This window comes from Pelophylax lessonae (assembly GCF_965119305.1).
Source record: "Pelophylax lessonae genome assembly, chromosome: 13".
Taxonomy (NCBI): domain Eukaryota; kingdom Metazoa; phylum Chordata; class Amphibia; order Anura; family Ranidae; genus Pelophylax; species Pelophylax lessonae.
Window position 1 is genome coordinate 1,861,998 of NC_138780.1, and position 17,120 is coordinate 1,879,117.

The 17,120-nt window shown below is 53.4% G+C and overlaps 1 protein-coding gene across 1 annotated transcript in view; it reads right to left on the reverse strand.

The window, feature by feature from the left end:
• Nucleotides 1–281: 281 nt before the first annotated feature.
• EFNA3 (ephrin A3) overlaps nt 282–17,120 on the reverse strand; it is a 129,542-nt gene continuing 112,703 nt past the window's right edge. The window contains exons 2-5 of the mRNA XM_082275601.1: nt 9,065–9,354; nt 5,474–5,539; nt 5,274–5,351; nt 282–1,188 (exon numbers count right to left, since the gene is read on the reverse strand). Of these exons, the coding sequence (XP_082131727.1) occupies nt 1,067–1,188; nt 5,274–5,351; nt 5,474–5,539; nt 9,065–9,354 (556 nt within the window). The 3' untranslated portion in view covers nt 282–1,066. The remainder of the gene's footprint in view (nt 1,189–5,273; nt 5,352–5,473; nt 5,540–9,064; nt 9,355–17,120) is intronic.

Genomic DNA, 17,120 nt, shown 5'->3' on the forward strand with positions numbered 1-17,120 from the left:
GGGAGATCCAGTTGTGTCCAGATGGCCGTGGTTGAGCTATGCCACGTGGACACTGCAGTTTGATGCCACGGACTGTTGGGGGGGGGGAGGCTTGTTCTGCTACATATGTCTTATGAAGCTTGGAGAAGAGACTGCCCCCCTCCTCGCTGGAGGACCCACAACTTGTAGTAAGATTCCATGTGGTTTTCCCAATCGGTAGTAAATCTCAACAAGGCCTCCATGCTCCTAGAGCCACTGCCTGGGGCAACAAATGTTCAGTTTGCACCTGGCCGGACGGACGGGGGGGGGGGGGGGATATTAATTGCAGCCAGACAAAGAGCGGTGAAGGCAGGCAGCCCCAGAAGACCATGCCTTGGCATACAGTCCATCATCCATTGCAGTAGGGTAAGGTTGCATGTGGTCAGTTGATACATGGTGTTATGATAAAGGGGGGGTTAGTACACAATTGGCACCAGAGGGGTGGGTGGGGAGGAAACGTGGCATATAAGGAGATCTGCTACGGTGCCACAAGGCACGAGGGACCCATTAAATCCATGAGATTCGCTCCTCTCCAAGCTGGATGTCACCAAGAATGGCGGGCCTCGGGGGGGGGGGGGGGGCTTAAGGTGGGGGGACGTGCCCAGACTCGTGAGACGTACGCAACCAATTCCAGGGGGGACGGTAAGGCCAACTAACACGATGTTCTGTGGTCACCCCCCAAGCTCCTGGCACACACAGTCCGTGCGGAGGACAGCAGGGTGTAGGCACTCAAGTAAGAACAGCCCATAAAAAGTCCATGTCCGGGCCATAAACTGAGAAGTCTGTCAGAATCATTTGGCAGCAGGTTATTGATCCGGCTCGGCCCCAGCATATTATTATTATTGTTGTTATTAGTGGTGGCGCCCACCAGTGGAGTGTTCTAGTGCTGCAGGTTGAGTCTCTTGAAGAAAAAAAAAAAAGTAGAAAAAGACACGGAGGACAGAGCGCCGTCCTCGCCCCGCTGTGACCCAACCTGCGCAATCATGAGTCCGATCCGCAGAGTATTCCGATTCCATCGGCCTCCAGACCAGTCCTGCGGCAGGCAAAACTAAGATGCCAAGAGCGTCATTAAAATCAGAGACACGGCCACAGTCAAATGTAAGTGTTCCCTCTTCGGGCTCGTTCCGCTGATGCTCTTCTCCAGCTTGGGGATCTCCGGGTTGAAGTTTCCTGAAATAGAAGAGAGAATGTGAGGGATCGGAACATCTCAAAAATACGCCCCTTCCTAACCAAAATCAGATCTGAAACATCTCCGAATACGCCCCTTCCTAACCAAAATCAGATCTGAAACATCTCCGAAATACGCCACTTCCTAACAAACATCAGATCTGAAACATCTCCGAAATACGCCCCTTCCTAACCAACATCAGATCTGAAACATCTCCGAAATACGCCACTTCCTAACAAACATCAGATCTGAAACATCTCCGAAATACGCCCCTTCCTAACCAACATCAGATCCGAAACATCTCCGAAATACGCCCCTTCCTAACCAACATCAGATCCGAAACATCTCCGAAATACGCCCCTTCCTAACCAAAATCAGATCTGAAACATCTCCGAAATACGCCACTTCCTAACAAACATCAGATCTGAAACATCTCCGAAATACGCCCCTTCCTAACCAACATCAGATCCGAAACATCTCCGAAATACGCCCCTTCCTAACCAAAATCAGATCTGAAACATCTCCGAAATACGCCACTTCCTAACAAACATCAGATCTGAAACATCTCCGAAATACGCCCCTTCCTAACCAATATCAGATCTGAAACATCTCCGAAATACGCCCCTTCCTAACCAACATCAGATCTGAAACATCTCCAAGATACGCCCCTTCCTAACCAATGGCGGCATCAAGATACTAAATTCACTGCCTGTTTATCTCTGCCTCGGATACCACAACTCCAATCACTGGCCCACCTCTACACAGGCTAATACTCTTCAGTCCATCATGAATGCTTCTGCCAGACACTAACTGCTCAATATCCTCTACCCCTCTCTACCAATCCCTCCACTGGCCTCCATTCAGTGTCCTCCACCCCTCTCTGCCAATCTCTCCAATGGCCTCCATTCAGTGTCCTCCACCCCTCTCTGCCAATCCCTCCAATGGCCTCCATTCAGTGTCCTCCACCCCTCTGCCAATCCCTCCACCCTTTTCTGCTGATCCCTGCTCTGGCCTCCATTCAGTGTCCTCCACCCCGCTCTGCCAATCCCGCCACTGGCTTCCATTCAGTGTCCTCTACCCTCTCTGCCAATCCCTCCACTGGCCTCCATTCAGTGTCCTCCACCCCTCTCTGACAATCCCTCCAATGGCCTCCATTCAGTGTCCTCTACCCCTCTCTGCCAATCCCTCCAATGGCCTCCATTCAGTGTCCTCTACCCCTCTCTGACAATCCCTCCAATGGCCTCCATTCACACCCCTCTCTGACAATCCCTCCAATGGCCTCCATTCAGTGTCCTCCACCCCTCTCTGCCAATCCCTACAATGGCCTCCATTCAGTGTCCTCCACCCCTCTCTGCCAATCCCTCCACTGGCCTCCACCCCTCTGCCAATCCCTCCACTGGCCTCAATTCAGTGTCCTCCACCCCTCTCTGCCAATCCCTCCACTGGCCTCCATTCAGTGTCCTCCACTCCTCTCTGCCAATCCCTCCACTGGCCTCCATTCAGTGTCCTCCACCCCTCTCTGCCAATCTCTCCACTGGCCTCCATTCAGTGTCATCCACCCCTCTCTGAATGGAGGCCTGTGGAGGGATTGGCAGAGAGGGGTGGAGGACACGGAATGGAGGCCAATGGAAGGACTGGCATTGTCCTCCTCCCCCCTCTGCCAATCCCTCCAGCCCTCTCTGCCAATCCCTCCACTGGCTGCAGCCCCTCGCGGTAGGAGTCTCCATTCAAAAAGGAGTGACAAAGCGCCAATCACAGCTCAGCAATTTGATAGAGAACTACAATTCAACTTTTCCTCTCCGCACAGACATCTGACTCATAGCAACCATATAAAGACTAGCCATCACTATCGCTACAGAGGGCCTGCTGCCCCTGGCCACGGGTCCCTACAGAGGGCCTGCTGCCCCTGGCCACGGGTCCCTACAGAGGGCCTGCTGCCCCTGGCCACGGGTCCCTACAGAGGGCCTGCTGCCCCTGGCCACGGGTCCCTACACAGGGCCTGCTGCCCCTGGCCACGGGTCCCTACACAGGGCCTGCTGCCCCTGGCCACGGGTCCCTACACAGGGCCTGCTGCCCCTGGCCACGGGTCCCTACACAGGGCCTGCTGCCCCTGGCCACGGGTCCCTACACAGGGCCTGCTGCCCCTGGCCACGGGTCCCTACACAGGGCCTGCTGCCCCTGGCCACGGGTCCCTACACAGGGCCTGCTGCCCCTGGCCACGGGTCCCTACACAGGGCCTGCTGCCCATGGCCACGGGTCCCTACACAGGGCCTGCTGCCCCTGGCCACGGGTCCCTACACAGGGCCTGCTGCCCCTGGCCACGGGTCCCTACACAGGGCCTGCTGCCCCTGGCCATGGGTCCCTACACAGGGCCTGCTGCCCCTGGCCACGGGTCCCTACAGAGGGGCCTGCTGCCCCTGGCCACGGGTCCCTACAGAGGGGCCTGCTGCCCCTGGCCACATGTGACTGAGCCCCTTCTATGTCTCTGCAGTGGGGAAAGCAGATTTCTTCTGTCTGCAGCAGCCAATAACGAGACCCGCCAGGACCTCCTATGGGTGAGGGGGGAGGGGAGGAGATCTGGCTGCCTGCCAAATACCATGAGGACCCGTACGGAGCACTGGCACCGCCGGCCCAAATCTCATTCTTCTCATGGAGCCGAAGAGCGCGTCTCCTGGTCACCAGTGCTGAGCCCATTCACACCACGCTGACTAATCCTCTCACACATCCGCTCTGGCTGCTCTTCAGAGGACTGTGACCGATCAAGAGTTCCACCAGACAAATGGAGAGACTGGCGGCTAATGTGCGCAAATCCCCCCCCCCCCCAACCGCCACCCCCGAGGTCCCGTGACCGATATTACCAGGATGGGACGCTTGTGGACGTCTCCGCTGATGTACAGAACAATATAATCGTCATGTTTATGGGGGCAGAGGGACTGCCAACGCCAATCACACCATATAGGTATCCACCGTCCAATCCCGAGAGCTGGAGGGAATATTTCTGTACCCCGCAGCACAACATGGAGAAAGTTCCACCTCTTCTATTCAGCAGGGAAACGAAAGCTGCTGTGGACACCTCCCTGTTCTAGGCCGCCATGTACGCCAATTGTTTAGTTACGTTAATCTTTTCACAAGTCCGCGTGTCGGCCCCGCCCTACGCTACGCGGCCGCCCATCAGGTCCCCGCCCTGCGCCACACGGCCGCCCGTCAGGCCCCCCGCCCTACGCCACACGGCCACCTGTCAGGCCCTGCGCCACACGGCCGCCCGTCAGGCCCCCCGCCCCACGCCACGCGGCCGCCCGTCAGGCCCCTCGCCCTGCGCCACACGGCCGCCCGTCAGGCCCCCCACCCTGTGCCACGCGGCCGCCCGTCAGGCCCTATGCCACACGGCTGTCCACCCGACCTTGCTCTCTGCGATGTGGTAGCCTGTCAGACCCCGCCATGTTGCGACACAGCTGCCCACCAGACTCCACCATACACAGCAAGGCCATCCGCCATATGTGACAAGGCTTTCCGTCGGACCTCACCATATGCTACACGGCCCCCCCGTCAGACCTCGCTATATGCGACACGTCCACCTGTTTCTACTTATTGTCCGGGCTGAAAAATTACACCCCCAAAACGACTGAAAGATGGCAATTATCTGAATTTTTAGAAGATTTTCCAGCATGCTGGCGCACTGATAATTACATGTGAACGCTAATTATTGCCTGGACAGCCGTGATGAAATGAGAAATCCATCTATCATCAATCTACCCCCCCGTCCACCCCAGAATGTTACGTCCTCGGCATTTCTGTGCTGCAGATTTACCTGTAACGGATCGTTTTCTGTACAGCCTGGATTAATATTTACATAGATTGGCCGCACATGACCTCACTACCTGTAGGGGGCAGCAGAGACTTCTGTATATGTAGATCAGCACATATTACCCAACCCTACCTGTAGGGGGCAGCAGAGACTTATAGAAGACGTACATTTAACCCTTCGATCTAGAAGCACACGGTCAGAGATAAAAAGTAAGGGTGAGGCGTCATTTTCAGGCTGGCCTGTAGAGGGCGACATACACCACACATTGAGTCTATGGCTTACCTAGATCCTCAATCTTCACTTCAGGTCCTATCGTGAACTGCGGCAGTGTGGGGGAATGCTTCTCGCCCGAATGAGCTGCTGCAGGAGGAAAACCACACCGTTACCCCTAACCGCAAAATAACCCAGAGCCCCCCCCCTAACCCCCCCCAATAGGACCATACATCCTATACATGAAGCCCCGGTAATGGCGGCGTACTCACTGGTGGCGCAGCACACAAACACCTTCATCTTCAGACACGAGCGCCGGTGGTTGTGGGTCGGTTGGGCTGAAACAGAGAAGATTGGAAAATCGGCAGTTAGAGATCACACAACTTCCACCCATCTAAACTGTCACTTAACACTGGGAGCTTGCTGAGAGACTTCACTATCCAATCACAAGCAGGGGGCGGGTCTGTGACTGAGGTGTGTTACTTCACCGCAATAGAGAAGAGTAAGGTCACCGACCTGGCCGTGCTATAGAGATCACAAAACCGGCCAAACAGAATCCCACATTGTCTGGCAAGAGCGCACACAACGTTTATACACACACCATATACACGCACCCCGTACACTGCACCCACACACCATATACACGCACCCCGTACACCGCGCACACTGCACCCACACAAGCACCCCATACACTGCACACGCACCCCGTACACTGCACCCACACACCCATACTCTGCACACGCACCCCGTACACTGCACACGCGCACCGCACACACGCACCCCGTACACTGCACACGCACCCCGTACACTGCACACACGCACCACACACACACACACCCATACTCTGCACACGCACCCCGTACACTGCACACACGCACCGCACACCCCGTACACTGCACACGCACCCCGTACACTGCACACACGCACCCATACTCTGCACATGAACCCCGTACACTGCACACACGCACCGCACACACACACCCCGTACACTGCACACACGCACCGCACCCATACTCTGCACACGCACCCCGTACACTGCACACACGCACCGCACACACGCACGCACCCATACTCTGCACACGCACCCCGTACACTGCACACACACACCCATACTCTGCACACGCACCCCGTACACTGCACACGCACCCCGTACACTGCACACACGCACCACACACACGCACCCATACTCTGCACATGAACCCCGTACACTGCACACACGCACCGCACACGCACCCCGTACACTGCACACACGCACCGCACCCATACTCTGCACACGCACCGCACACACGCACCCATACTCTGCACACGCACCCCGTACACTGCACACACACACCCCGTACACTGCACACGCACCGCACCCATACTCTGCACACGCACCCCGTACACTGCACACACACACCGCACACACGCACCCATACTCTGCACACGCACCCCGTACACTGCACACACACACCGCACACACGCACCCATACTCTGCACACGCACCCCGTACACTGCACACAAACACCGCACACACGCACCCATACTCTGCACACGCACCCCGTACACTGCACACACACGCACCCCGTACACCGCACGCACACCCCCGTACTCTGCACACGCACCCCGTACTCTGCACACACACGCACCCCGTACACCGCACGCACACCCCCTACACACGCACCCATACTCTGCACACACACGCACCGCACACACGCGTACTCTGCACACGCACCTGTACACTGTGTGGCCTACACACCTCACACGCGCACATATATACTGTAAACACACAATCTGTATACACACACATTTATACCATATACATGCACTTCCGATTCGGATTGGGGGGGGGGGGAAGAGACTTAGTTTTAAGCCTTCAATGTGGAATGTTCGGTGAACGATGGAAATATGTTGTATACAAAAAACCCAAAATATCACAGGTGCTTTTTAGGAACTTTTCCATAATTATTTCGCTGCTCAGGATGGAGGTGTGTTGTGGTTCCCGCAGGCCAGGGAGGTGCAAATGCACCAGGAGTGGAAGAGTGAAGGACAGGTAAAAAGACCAGTGAAAGGTAGGCGGTGGACCGACTGGGAAAGGGCAGGCAATAGAACATTGAAGGGCTGCTGGTGGAATAGGGGGAAGGACGGGTAATGGACTGGGGGAAAGGACGGGTAATGGACTGGGGGAAAGGACGGGTAATGGACTGGGGGAAAGGACGGGTAATGGACTGGGGGAAAGGACGGGTAATGGACTGGGGGAAAGGACGGGTAATGGACTGGGGGAAAGGACGGGTAATGGACTGGGGGAAAGGACGGGTAATGGACTGGGGGAAAGGACGGGTAATGGACTGGGGGAAAGGACGGGTAATGGACTGGGGGAAAGGACGGGTAATGGACTGGGGGAAAGGACGGGTAATGGACTGGGGGAAAGGACGGGTAATGGACTGGGGGAAAGGACGGGTAATGGACTGGGGGAAAGGACGGGTAATGGACTGGGGGAAAGGACGGGTAATGGACTGGGGGAAAGGACGGGTAATGGACTGGGGGAAAGGACGGGTAATGGACTGGGGGAAAGGACGGGTAATGGACAGGGGAAAGGAAGGGTAATGGACTGGGGGGAAGGAAGGGTAATGGACTGGGGGAAGGAAGGGTAATGGACTGGGGGAAGGACGGGTAATGGACTGGGGAAAGGACGGGTAATGGACTGGGGGGAAGGAAGGGTAATGGACTGGGGGAAGGACGGGTAATGGACTGGGGGAAGGACGGGTAATGACTGGGGGAAGGACGGGTAATGACTGGGGGAAGGACGGGTAATGGACTGGGGGAAGGACGGGTAATGGACTGGGGGAAGGACGGGTAATGGACTGGGGGAAGGACGGGTAATGGACTGGGGGAAGGACGGGTAATGGACTGGGGGAAGGACGGGTAATATACTGGGGGAAGGACGGGTAATATACTGGGGGAAGGACGGGTAATGGACTGGGGAAAGGACGGGTAATGGACTGGGGAAAGGCGGGTAATGGACTGGGGAAGGACAGGTAATAGACTGGGGAAGGGCGGGTAATGGACTGGGGAAGGGCGGGTAATGAACTGGGGAAGGGCAGGTGATGGGTAGGGACAGATCAGAGACAGACCAGTGAAGGACTAGGGATTGATCGGTTATGGACCGGGGAAGGGCAGGTGAAAGACCAGTGAAGGGCTAGTGATGGTTCAGGGATATATTGGTTATGGACCAATGGTGGACTGGGGAAGAGCAGGTGATAGAGCAGCGAAGGACTGGTGATGGTTGATGGACTGGTGATGGTCCAGGGATGGATCAATTATGGACCAGTGAAGAACCAAGGATAGATGGGTGAAGGGCACGCTTGACTTGGTCTCTATTAGCCCATCACACTGTAATGAGGTGGGAATATTCCAGCTCCTCGTTCTTAGGACAGATCAGCCGTGTTCATGGTTTCTGGGAAGAAATAAGCGACTATAAAAAATGTTTCAGTGGATTATCAGGACAGGAGATCGATAAATAAAAGATCGGTTAATGAGCCCTTGCAGTCTTAAACCAGAACGTCTAAATGTCCAGGAGAACCCCGTATGACCTCATCCACCATCATTAATACCATTCTGTGGATTTGCGATGTTCTGTAAACCTCTCGTGTTGTGCCGGAGGAACGATGCCAGACGCCACTAATGGCTGATAACAGAACAATAGCCGGCATGGCAGCCATAGATAAGTCCCAGAACTGGCGTTCAGTGCCAGTTTGGGGGGGGTTTCATGTGTGAACGGAGCGGGGGGCGATTTCACATGAACTATTATTATGTCATCATCCTTCCAGACACATTCATGAAATAAAAGCATCTCCTTCCCACCGAGCAAAGTTCGTACTCACAGATGTAGTAATATTCCTGGCCTGCGTGGAACTCGTAGCCCAGGGAGAAGGCGCTGTACCGCTGGAACTTCTCGGAGAACTTGATGGGGCTGTGAGGCGAGTGCGGGCGATTACATTCCCAACGCTTGAAGCCCTGGCTGATGTCGCAGGTCCGGTAGCCCTCATAGTTCACCATATAAAGAATGTATTGCTCCATCCTATGGTCGGCCATAGTCTCATTGTAGTGCGGACAGTAGATGTCCAGGTAATCATTGACGTTCACTTGGACGGTGTAGCCATCACGCCGCAAGCTGAAAATACAAAAAGAAACAAGTGGTCAGCAAAGTTTGTGAATGAGGCTTAACCAGAGGATGACAACCATTAATGTAAAGACCCCCTGCCCCAAAAAACAAAAAATTTCCCTAACTTTATTGACCTTGTTCGTTGATGCCAATGATAGCTCAGGTTCTCCAACTTGTTGAAAGTACCTGCAAGCTTCTACATTAGAACAGTTCCCGAATTATAAATGCACCCCAGGACAGAAGGAGAGTAGCCACTGTAGAGGTGGAGATAGCAGCAAAAGGGATAGACCAGAGGTGTCCATCTCAATTTCATCGCTGCCCGCATCAGCGGTATGGTTGCCCTCAAAGGGCCAGTTGTATCTGGGGTGATCTACGCACCACGCGCAGGGCTCAGGAGTGCGCTGCGCACCACGAGCAGGGCTCAGGAGTGCGCTGCGCACCACGAGCAGGGCTCAGGAGTGCGCTGTGCACCACGAGCAGGGCTCAGGAGTGCGCTGCGCACCACGAGCAGGGCTCAGGAGTGCGCTGCGCACAGCACGAAAATTTCAGGAGTGCACTATGTACAGAGTGAGGGGTTCAGGTGTGCGTTACGTACAGGGTGCAAAGTTCAGGAGTGCGCTATGTAAAGAGTGCAGGGTTCAGGAGTGTGCTATGCACAGAGTGCAGTGTTCAGGAGTGTGTAACATAAATAGTTCAGGGATGTGCTGTGTACAGGGTGCATACCGCACTCCTAAACACTGCACTGTGTGCAACCCCAAACCTCCAAAGTTTCCCCGCATTACTCTCCCCTACCTTGCCGTGTGTGCAAGGATCTGTGAGATGCGAGATCCCTGAGAGCAAAGCTGTCCCTTGTAAACAAACAGAAGGCTTCTGTTTTTACAAGTAGAAGCAGAGGCTGAGAGCGGGAGCGGAGGCTGAGAGCGGGAGGTGGCGGATTGGAGTACCGGCTGCAAACCTTGGTGCGAGATGCACATGAACAGGCCTTAAGGGAAGGCCCGAAGAGGTGCAGAGACAGACAGAGGGAAAGGCCCGAAGAGGTGCCGAGACAGACAGAGGGGAAGGCCAGAGAAGGTGCAGAGACATGACAGAGGGCAAGGCCAGAAGAAATACCAGAGAAGGACAGAGGAGAAGGCTGGAAGGAGTGCAGAGACGGACAGAGGAGAAGGCTGGAAGGAGTGCAGAGACGGACAGAGGAGAAGGCTGGAAGAAGTGCAGAGATGGACAGCGGAAGATGGAAGAGAAGAAAGTACATCAGAAGCAGAACACAAAGGAAGGTGATGGCACAAAGGGAAGAGGTGAAGGGAGTAGATGATGCTGCGAAGGAATGATAAGGAACAAGGAGACAAGCTTGAGCTAAGCAACAGCAAATTCCATGACGGGGCACCATCCATGACGGGGCACCATCTTGAGTTATCCACCATGTAATAGCTGCTCTTGGCTTCTATGTATGTAATAATATTCATATCTAAATGTCACAGCGTGTCTTCGATATACAATCGTAGGACAGGATTCAGAGGCCGCCATAATCTCAAATTCCAAATTTACCAACACAACACAAGTTGGAAAACGCATTTACGAGTCTGATCGCCTCAGTCATCCCCGCTCCGAGCCTGGACCATGAGAAGCAGATGATTGGTTACGCTCAGACACGTGTCAGTCAATACACGACACGCACGACTGAACTATAATTTGCTTTTTTTCTCTAATCTCTGCTCTTGAGGCTGAGAATTAATTAGGAAATATCGAGCCGGCCAAAAGCACTTAGTACTGTTCATGCTTGCCTGTGTAACTCACCCCCGTACTAAGCCAGGACATCGAGGGGATAAAACAGTCATCAAAGATATCAATGTCAATTAAACTAAATAGAAGAAAAACCTGTGAGGTTCCTATATAGAGCTCCAGACACAGGTGAGGAGGAGACCGGTGAGGTTCTTATATAGAGCTCCAGACACAGGTGAGGAGGAGACCGGTGAGGTTCTTATATAGAGCTCCAGACACAGGTGAGGAGGAGACCGGTGAGGTTCCTATATAGAGCTCCAGACACAGGTGAGGAGGAGACCGGTGAGGTTCTTATATAGAGCTCCAGACACAGGTGAGGAGGAGACCGGTGAGGTTCTTATATAGAGCTCCAGACACAAGTGAGGAGGAGACCGGTGAGGTTCTTATATAGAGCTCCAGACACAGGTGAGGAGGAGACCGGTGAGGTTCCTATATAAAGCTCCAGACACAGGTGAGGAGGAGACCGGTGAGGTTCTTATATAGAGCTCCAGACACAGGTGAGGAGGAGACCTGTGAGGTTCTTATATAGAGCTCCAGAGACAGGTGAAGAGGAGACCGGTGAGGTTCTTATATAGAGCTCCAGAGACAGGTGAAGAGGAGACCGGTGAGGTTCCTATATAAAGCTCCAGACACAGGTGAAGAGAACTGTGAGGTTCTTATATAGAGTTCCAGACACAGGTGAAGAGGAGACCGGTGAGGTTCCTATATAGAGCTCCAGACACAGGTGAAGAGGAGACCTGTGAGGTTCTTATATAGAGTTCCAGACACAGGTGAAGAGGAGACCGGTGAGGTTCCTATATAAAGCTCCAGACACAGGTGAAGAGGAGACCGGTGAGGTTCTTATATAGAGCTCCGGACACAGGTGAGGAGGAGACCGGTGAGGTTCCTATATAGAGCTCCAGACACAGGTGAAGAGGAGACCGGTGAGGTTCCTATATAAAGCTCCAGACACAGGTGAGGAGGAGACCGGTGAGGTTCCTATATAAAGCTCCAGACACAGGTGAAGAGGAGACCGGTGAGGTTCCTATATAAAGCTCCAGACACAGGTGAGGAGGAGACCGGTGAGGTTCCTATATAGAGCTCCAGACACAGGTGAGGAGGAGACCGGTGAGGTTCCTATATAAAGCTCCAGACACAGGTGAGGAGGAGACCGGTGAGGTTCTTATATAGAGCTCCGGACACAGGTGAGGAGGAGACCGGTGAGGTTCCTATATAGAGCTCCAGACACAGGTGAAGAGGAGACCGGTGAGGTTCCTATATAAAGCTCCAGACACAGGTGAGGAGGAGACCGGTGAGGTTCCTATATAGAGCTCCAGACACAGGTGAAGAGGAGACCGGTGAGGTTCCTATATAGAGCTCCAGACACAGGTGAGGAGGAGACCTGTGAGGTTCTTATATAGAGCTCCAGACACAGGTGAGGAGGAGACCTGTGAGGTTCTTATATAGAGCTCCAGACACAGGTGAGGAGGAGACCGGTGAGGTTGCTATATAAAGCTCCACACACAGGTGAGGAGGAGACCGGTGAGGTTCCTATATAAAGCTCCACACACAGGTGAGGAGGAGACCGGTGAGGTTCTTATATAGAGCTCCAGACACAGGTGAAGAGGAGAACGGTGAGGTTCTTATATAAAGCTCCAGACACAGGTGAGGAGGAGACCGGTGAGGTTCTTATATAAAGCTCCAGACACAGGTGAAGAGAACTGTGAGGTTCTTATATAGAGCTCCGGACACAGGTGAGGAGGAGACCGGTGAGGTTCCTATATAGAGCTCCAGACACAGGTGAGGAGGAGACCGGTGAGGTTCCTATATAAAGCTCCACACACAGGTGAGGAGGAGACCGGTGAGGTTCCTATATAGAGCTCCAGACACAGGTGAGGAGGAGACCGGTGAGGTTCCTATATAGAGCTCCAGACAAAGGTGAGGAGGAGACCGGTGAGGTTCTTATATAGCGCTCCAGACACAGGTGAGGAGGAGACCGGTGAGGTTCTTATATAGCGCTCCAGACACAGGTGAGGAGGAGACCGGTGAGGTTCTTATATAGCGCTCCAGACACAGGTGAGGAGGAGACCGGTGAGGTTGCTATATAAAGCTCCACACACAGGTGAGGAGGAGACCGGTGAGGTTCCTATATAGAGCTCCAGACACAGGTGAAGAGGAGACCGGTGAGGTTCTTATATAGAGCTCCAGACACAGGTGAGGAGGAGACCGGTGAGGTTCTTATATAGCGCTCCAGACACAGGTGAAGAGGAGACAGGTGAGGTTCTTATATAGAGCTCCAGACACAGGTGAGGAGGAGACCGGTGAGGTTCCTATATAAAGCTACGGACACAGGTGAGGAGGAGACCTGTGAGGTTCTTATATAGAGCTCCAGACACAGGTGAGGAGGAGACCGGTGAGGTTCTTATATAGAGCTCCAGACACAGGTGAGGAGGAGACCGGTGAGGTTCCTATATAGAGCTCCGGACACAGGTGAGGAGGAGACCGGTGAGGTTCTTATATAGAGCTCCGGACACAGGTGAGGAGGAGACCGGTGAGGTTCCTATATAGAGCTCCAGACACAGGTGAAGAGGAGACCGGTGAGGTCCCTATATAGAGCTCCAGACACAGGTGAAGAGGAGACCAGTGAGGTCCCTATATAGAGCTCCAGACACAGGTGAAGAGGAGACCGGTGAGGTTCCTATATAGAGCTCCGGACACAGGTGAGGAGGAGACCGGTGAGGTTCTTATATAGAGCTCCAGACACAGGTGAGGAGGAGACCGGTGAGGTTCTTATATAGAGCTCCAGACACAGGTGAGGAGGAGACCGGTGAGGTTCTTATATAGAGCTCCAGACACAGGTGAGGAGGAGACCGGTGAGGTTCTTATATAGCGCTCCAGACACAGGTGAGGAGGAGACCGGTGAGGTTCTTATATAGCGCTCCACACACAGGTGAGGAGGAGACCGGTGAGGTTCCTATATAAAGCTACGGACACAGGTGAGGAGGAGACCTGTGAGGTTCTTATATAGAGCTCCAGACACAGGTGAGGAGGAGACCGGTGAGGTTCCTATATAAAGCTACGGACACAGGTGAGGAGGAGACCGGTGAGGTTCCTATATAAAGCTACGGACACAGGTGAAGAGGAGACCGGTGAGGTTCTTATATAGAGCTCCGGACACAGGTGAAGAGGAGACCGGTGAGGTTCTTATATAAAGCTCCGGACACAGGTGAGGAGGAGACCGGTGAGGTTCCTATATAGAGCTCCAGACACAGGTGAAGAGGAGACCGGTGAGGTTCCTATATAGAGCTCCAGACACAGGTGAGGAGGAGACCGGTGAGGTTCCTATATAGAGCTCCAGACACAGGTGAAGAGGAGACCGGTGAGGTTCCTATATAGAGCTCCAGACACAGGTGAAGAGGAGACCAGTGAGGTCCCTATATAGAGCTCCAGACACAGGTGAAGAGGAGACCGGTGAGGTTCCTATATAGAGCTCCGGACACAGGTGAGGAGGAGACCTGTGAGGTTCTTATATAGAGCTCCAGACACAGGTGAGGAGGAGACCGGTGAGGTTCTTATATAGAGCTCCAGACACAGGTGAGGAGGAGACCGGTGAGGTTCTTATATAGCGCTCCACACACAGGTGAGGAGGAGACCGGTGAGGTTCTTATATAAAGCTCTGGACACAGGTGAAGAGGAGACCGGTGAGGTTCTTATATAGAGCACCAGACACAGGTGAGGAGGAGACCGGTGAGGTTCTTATATAGAGCTCCAGAAACAGGTGAAGAGGAGACAGGTGAGGTTCTTATATAGAGCTCCAGACACAGGTGAGGAGGAGACCGGTGAGGTTCCTATATAGCGCTCCAGACACAGGTGAGGAGGAGACCGGTGAGGTTCTTATATAGAGCTCCAGACACAGGTGAGGAGGAGACCGGTGAGGTTCTTATATAGAGCTCCAGACACAGGTGAGGAGGAGACCGGTGAGGTTCCTATATAGCGCTCCAGACACAGGTGAGGAGGAGACCGGTGAGGTTCTTATATAGAGCTCCAGACACAGGTGAGGAGGAGACCGGTGAGGTTCCTATATAGAGCTCCAGACACAGGTGAGGAGGAGACCGGTGAGGTTCTTATATAAAGCTCTGGACAGGAGAAAAGGAATCTTGGGAGGTTCCTATACTAAGCTCTAGAATATTTGACATATCTCTCGTATGTTGCCTGGTCTGGCTTTATCAGGGACATCTGCTGGAAAGAGGAGATGAAGGACGCTGGCTATCGGGTCATTTGCTGTAAAGCCGTCATTTGGTAAGACGACATTGAATGGTCAGCAGTATAATTCAGCGCCGGCTCTGTCCTTGTGAAGGACAACAAAACATACGTGATAGCATATGGGAAGCAGGAGGCACATGTCATTTAAGTCTATGCTCACCCGCTGAAGCTATAATTCTTCCCAGCAGGCAAAGCCGTCTGAAGGCCAGAACCTCAGACCTGGACATGGGCACAGATGAGAGCTGACTGTTGCCAGAGGTCAGGATGGCACTCATAGTGGTAATATTGACTGATTCATGTGCCAGGGCTCAGGTGGGCTCCATAAAGGGAAGCCGGGGAGTGATGGCAATGGATCAGAAGTCATATTTATCAAACATGTCTTGGCCATTACCCCACAGCCAGATCACCCTCAAATCACACGGGAAATGTATGAAAATTGGAATCTGGTTGGTTGCAACAGCTCAGGAAGAATTTACCCTATAAAGGAAATGCATACCTAGCATGCCCATGCGATTCAGATTTCATTGCAAACCCCCTTAAAACAAGAGAGGTCCTCCTTGGCACATTCCCACCTATCAGGTGACTGGCACCGCCTTTGGTAGCATGGAGCATGCAAAACGGCTGCATTCTTTTTGCAGAAGCGAACGATGACACTACCAGCCTTGGAAGCCCCCCAGAGGCCAATGACTGATGGGCCAACCAGAAGGGGCCCCAAGGGACATGACCATGGCATCTAAGGGGGCTTCATCCTTTCTTCTGCTGTTTCAATTGAAACAAGAGGGGAACATTCCCACCTATCAGGTGACGGGCATTTACATTAGTGACAAGGAGCATACAAAATCCCTAACTTCTGATTGGCAGAAGCAAACACTCTGGCCTTGGAAGCCCAATGACTGACGGCCAGCCAGAAGGGGCTCAAAATGGAGATAACCATGGCATCTAAGGAGCCTTCACCATTTCTTCTGCTGTTTTAATTGAAACAAGAGGGGTCCTCCTTGGCACATTCCCACCTATCAGGTACCTGGCGGCAAGGAGCATACAAAATCCCTGCCTTCTGATTGGCAGAATACATTGCCACTTCAGCCCTGGAAGCCCACTGAGGCCAATGACATGTGATGGGCCAACCAGAAAGGGGTCCAAAGGGGATGAACATGGCATCTAAGGTGGCTTTATCCCTTCTGCTGTAAGCAAACTCCCGTGGATCAGTTTACGTTTAACTTCCACCATCAGAATCCAAATCACAACTGAGGAAGCGAAAATAGTTTGCACAGTAAATGTCATCGGCGCACATGTTAGCCGAGTAAATGGGTACAGATCCATAAAACAGAGGAGAGATGAGACCAGAGAACGGGGGAGGGGTAGAGAATGGCAGATGAAGGAAAGAGCGATGGAAGGCGAAGAGGAAACTGCTGACTGAAAAACTGCCTGACTGGGTGGAAAGAGGAAGAGGCGGCGAGCAGGGAGCGGAATAGGTTATCTAATAGACAGGGGGACGATTAATAGCGGAGTAACAGAGTAATGTTATGGGAGGAGACGCCAACAGATGGCGAATTGTGGGGGCAGAGACAGCTACTGAAAGACGTAAAGTATCAACTCTCATCTCTGGCAATACAACCATCCTTCCTTCCTAAAATTATTGAAACAATGGCGGCCGAGCGCCAGGAACGACGACGTGGTCAATGCGTCTATGAATTACGTCCTCGTAGGCAGTCAATGGACATGCATTACCCCGATCTGTCTTCTGCATTAATTTG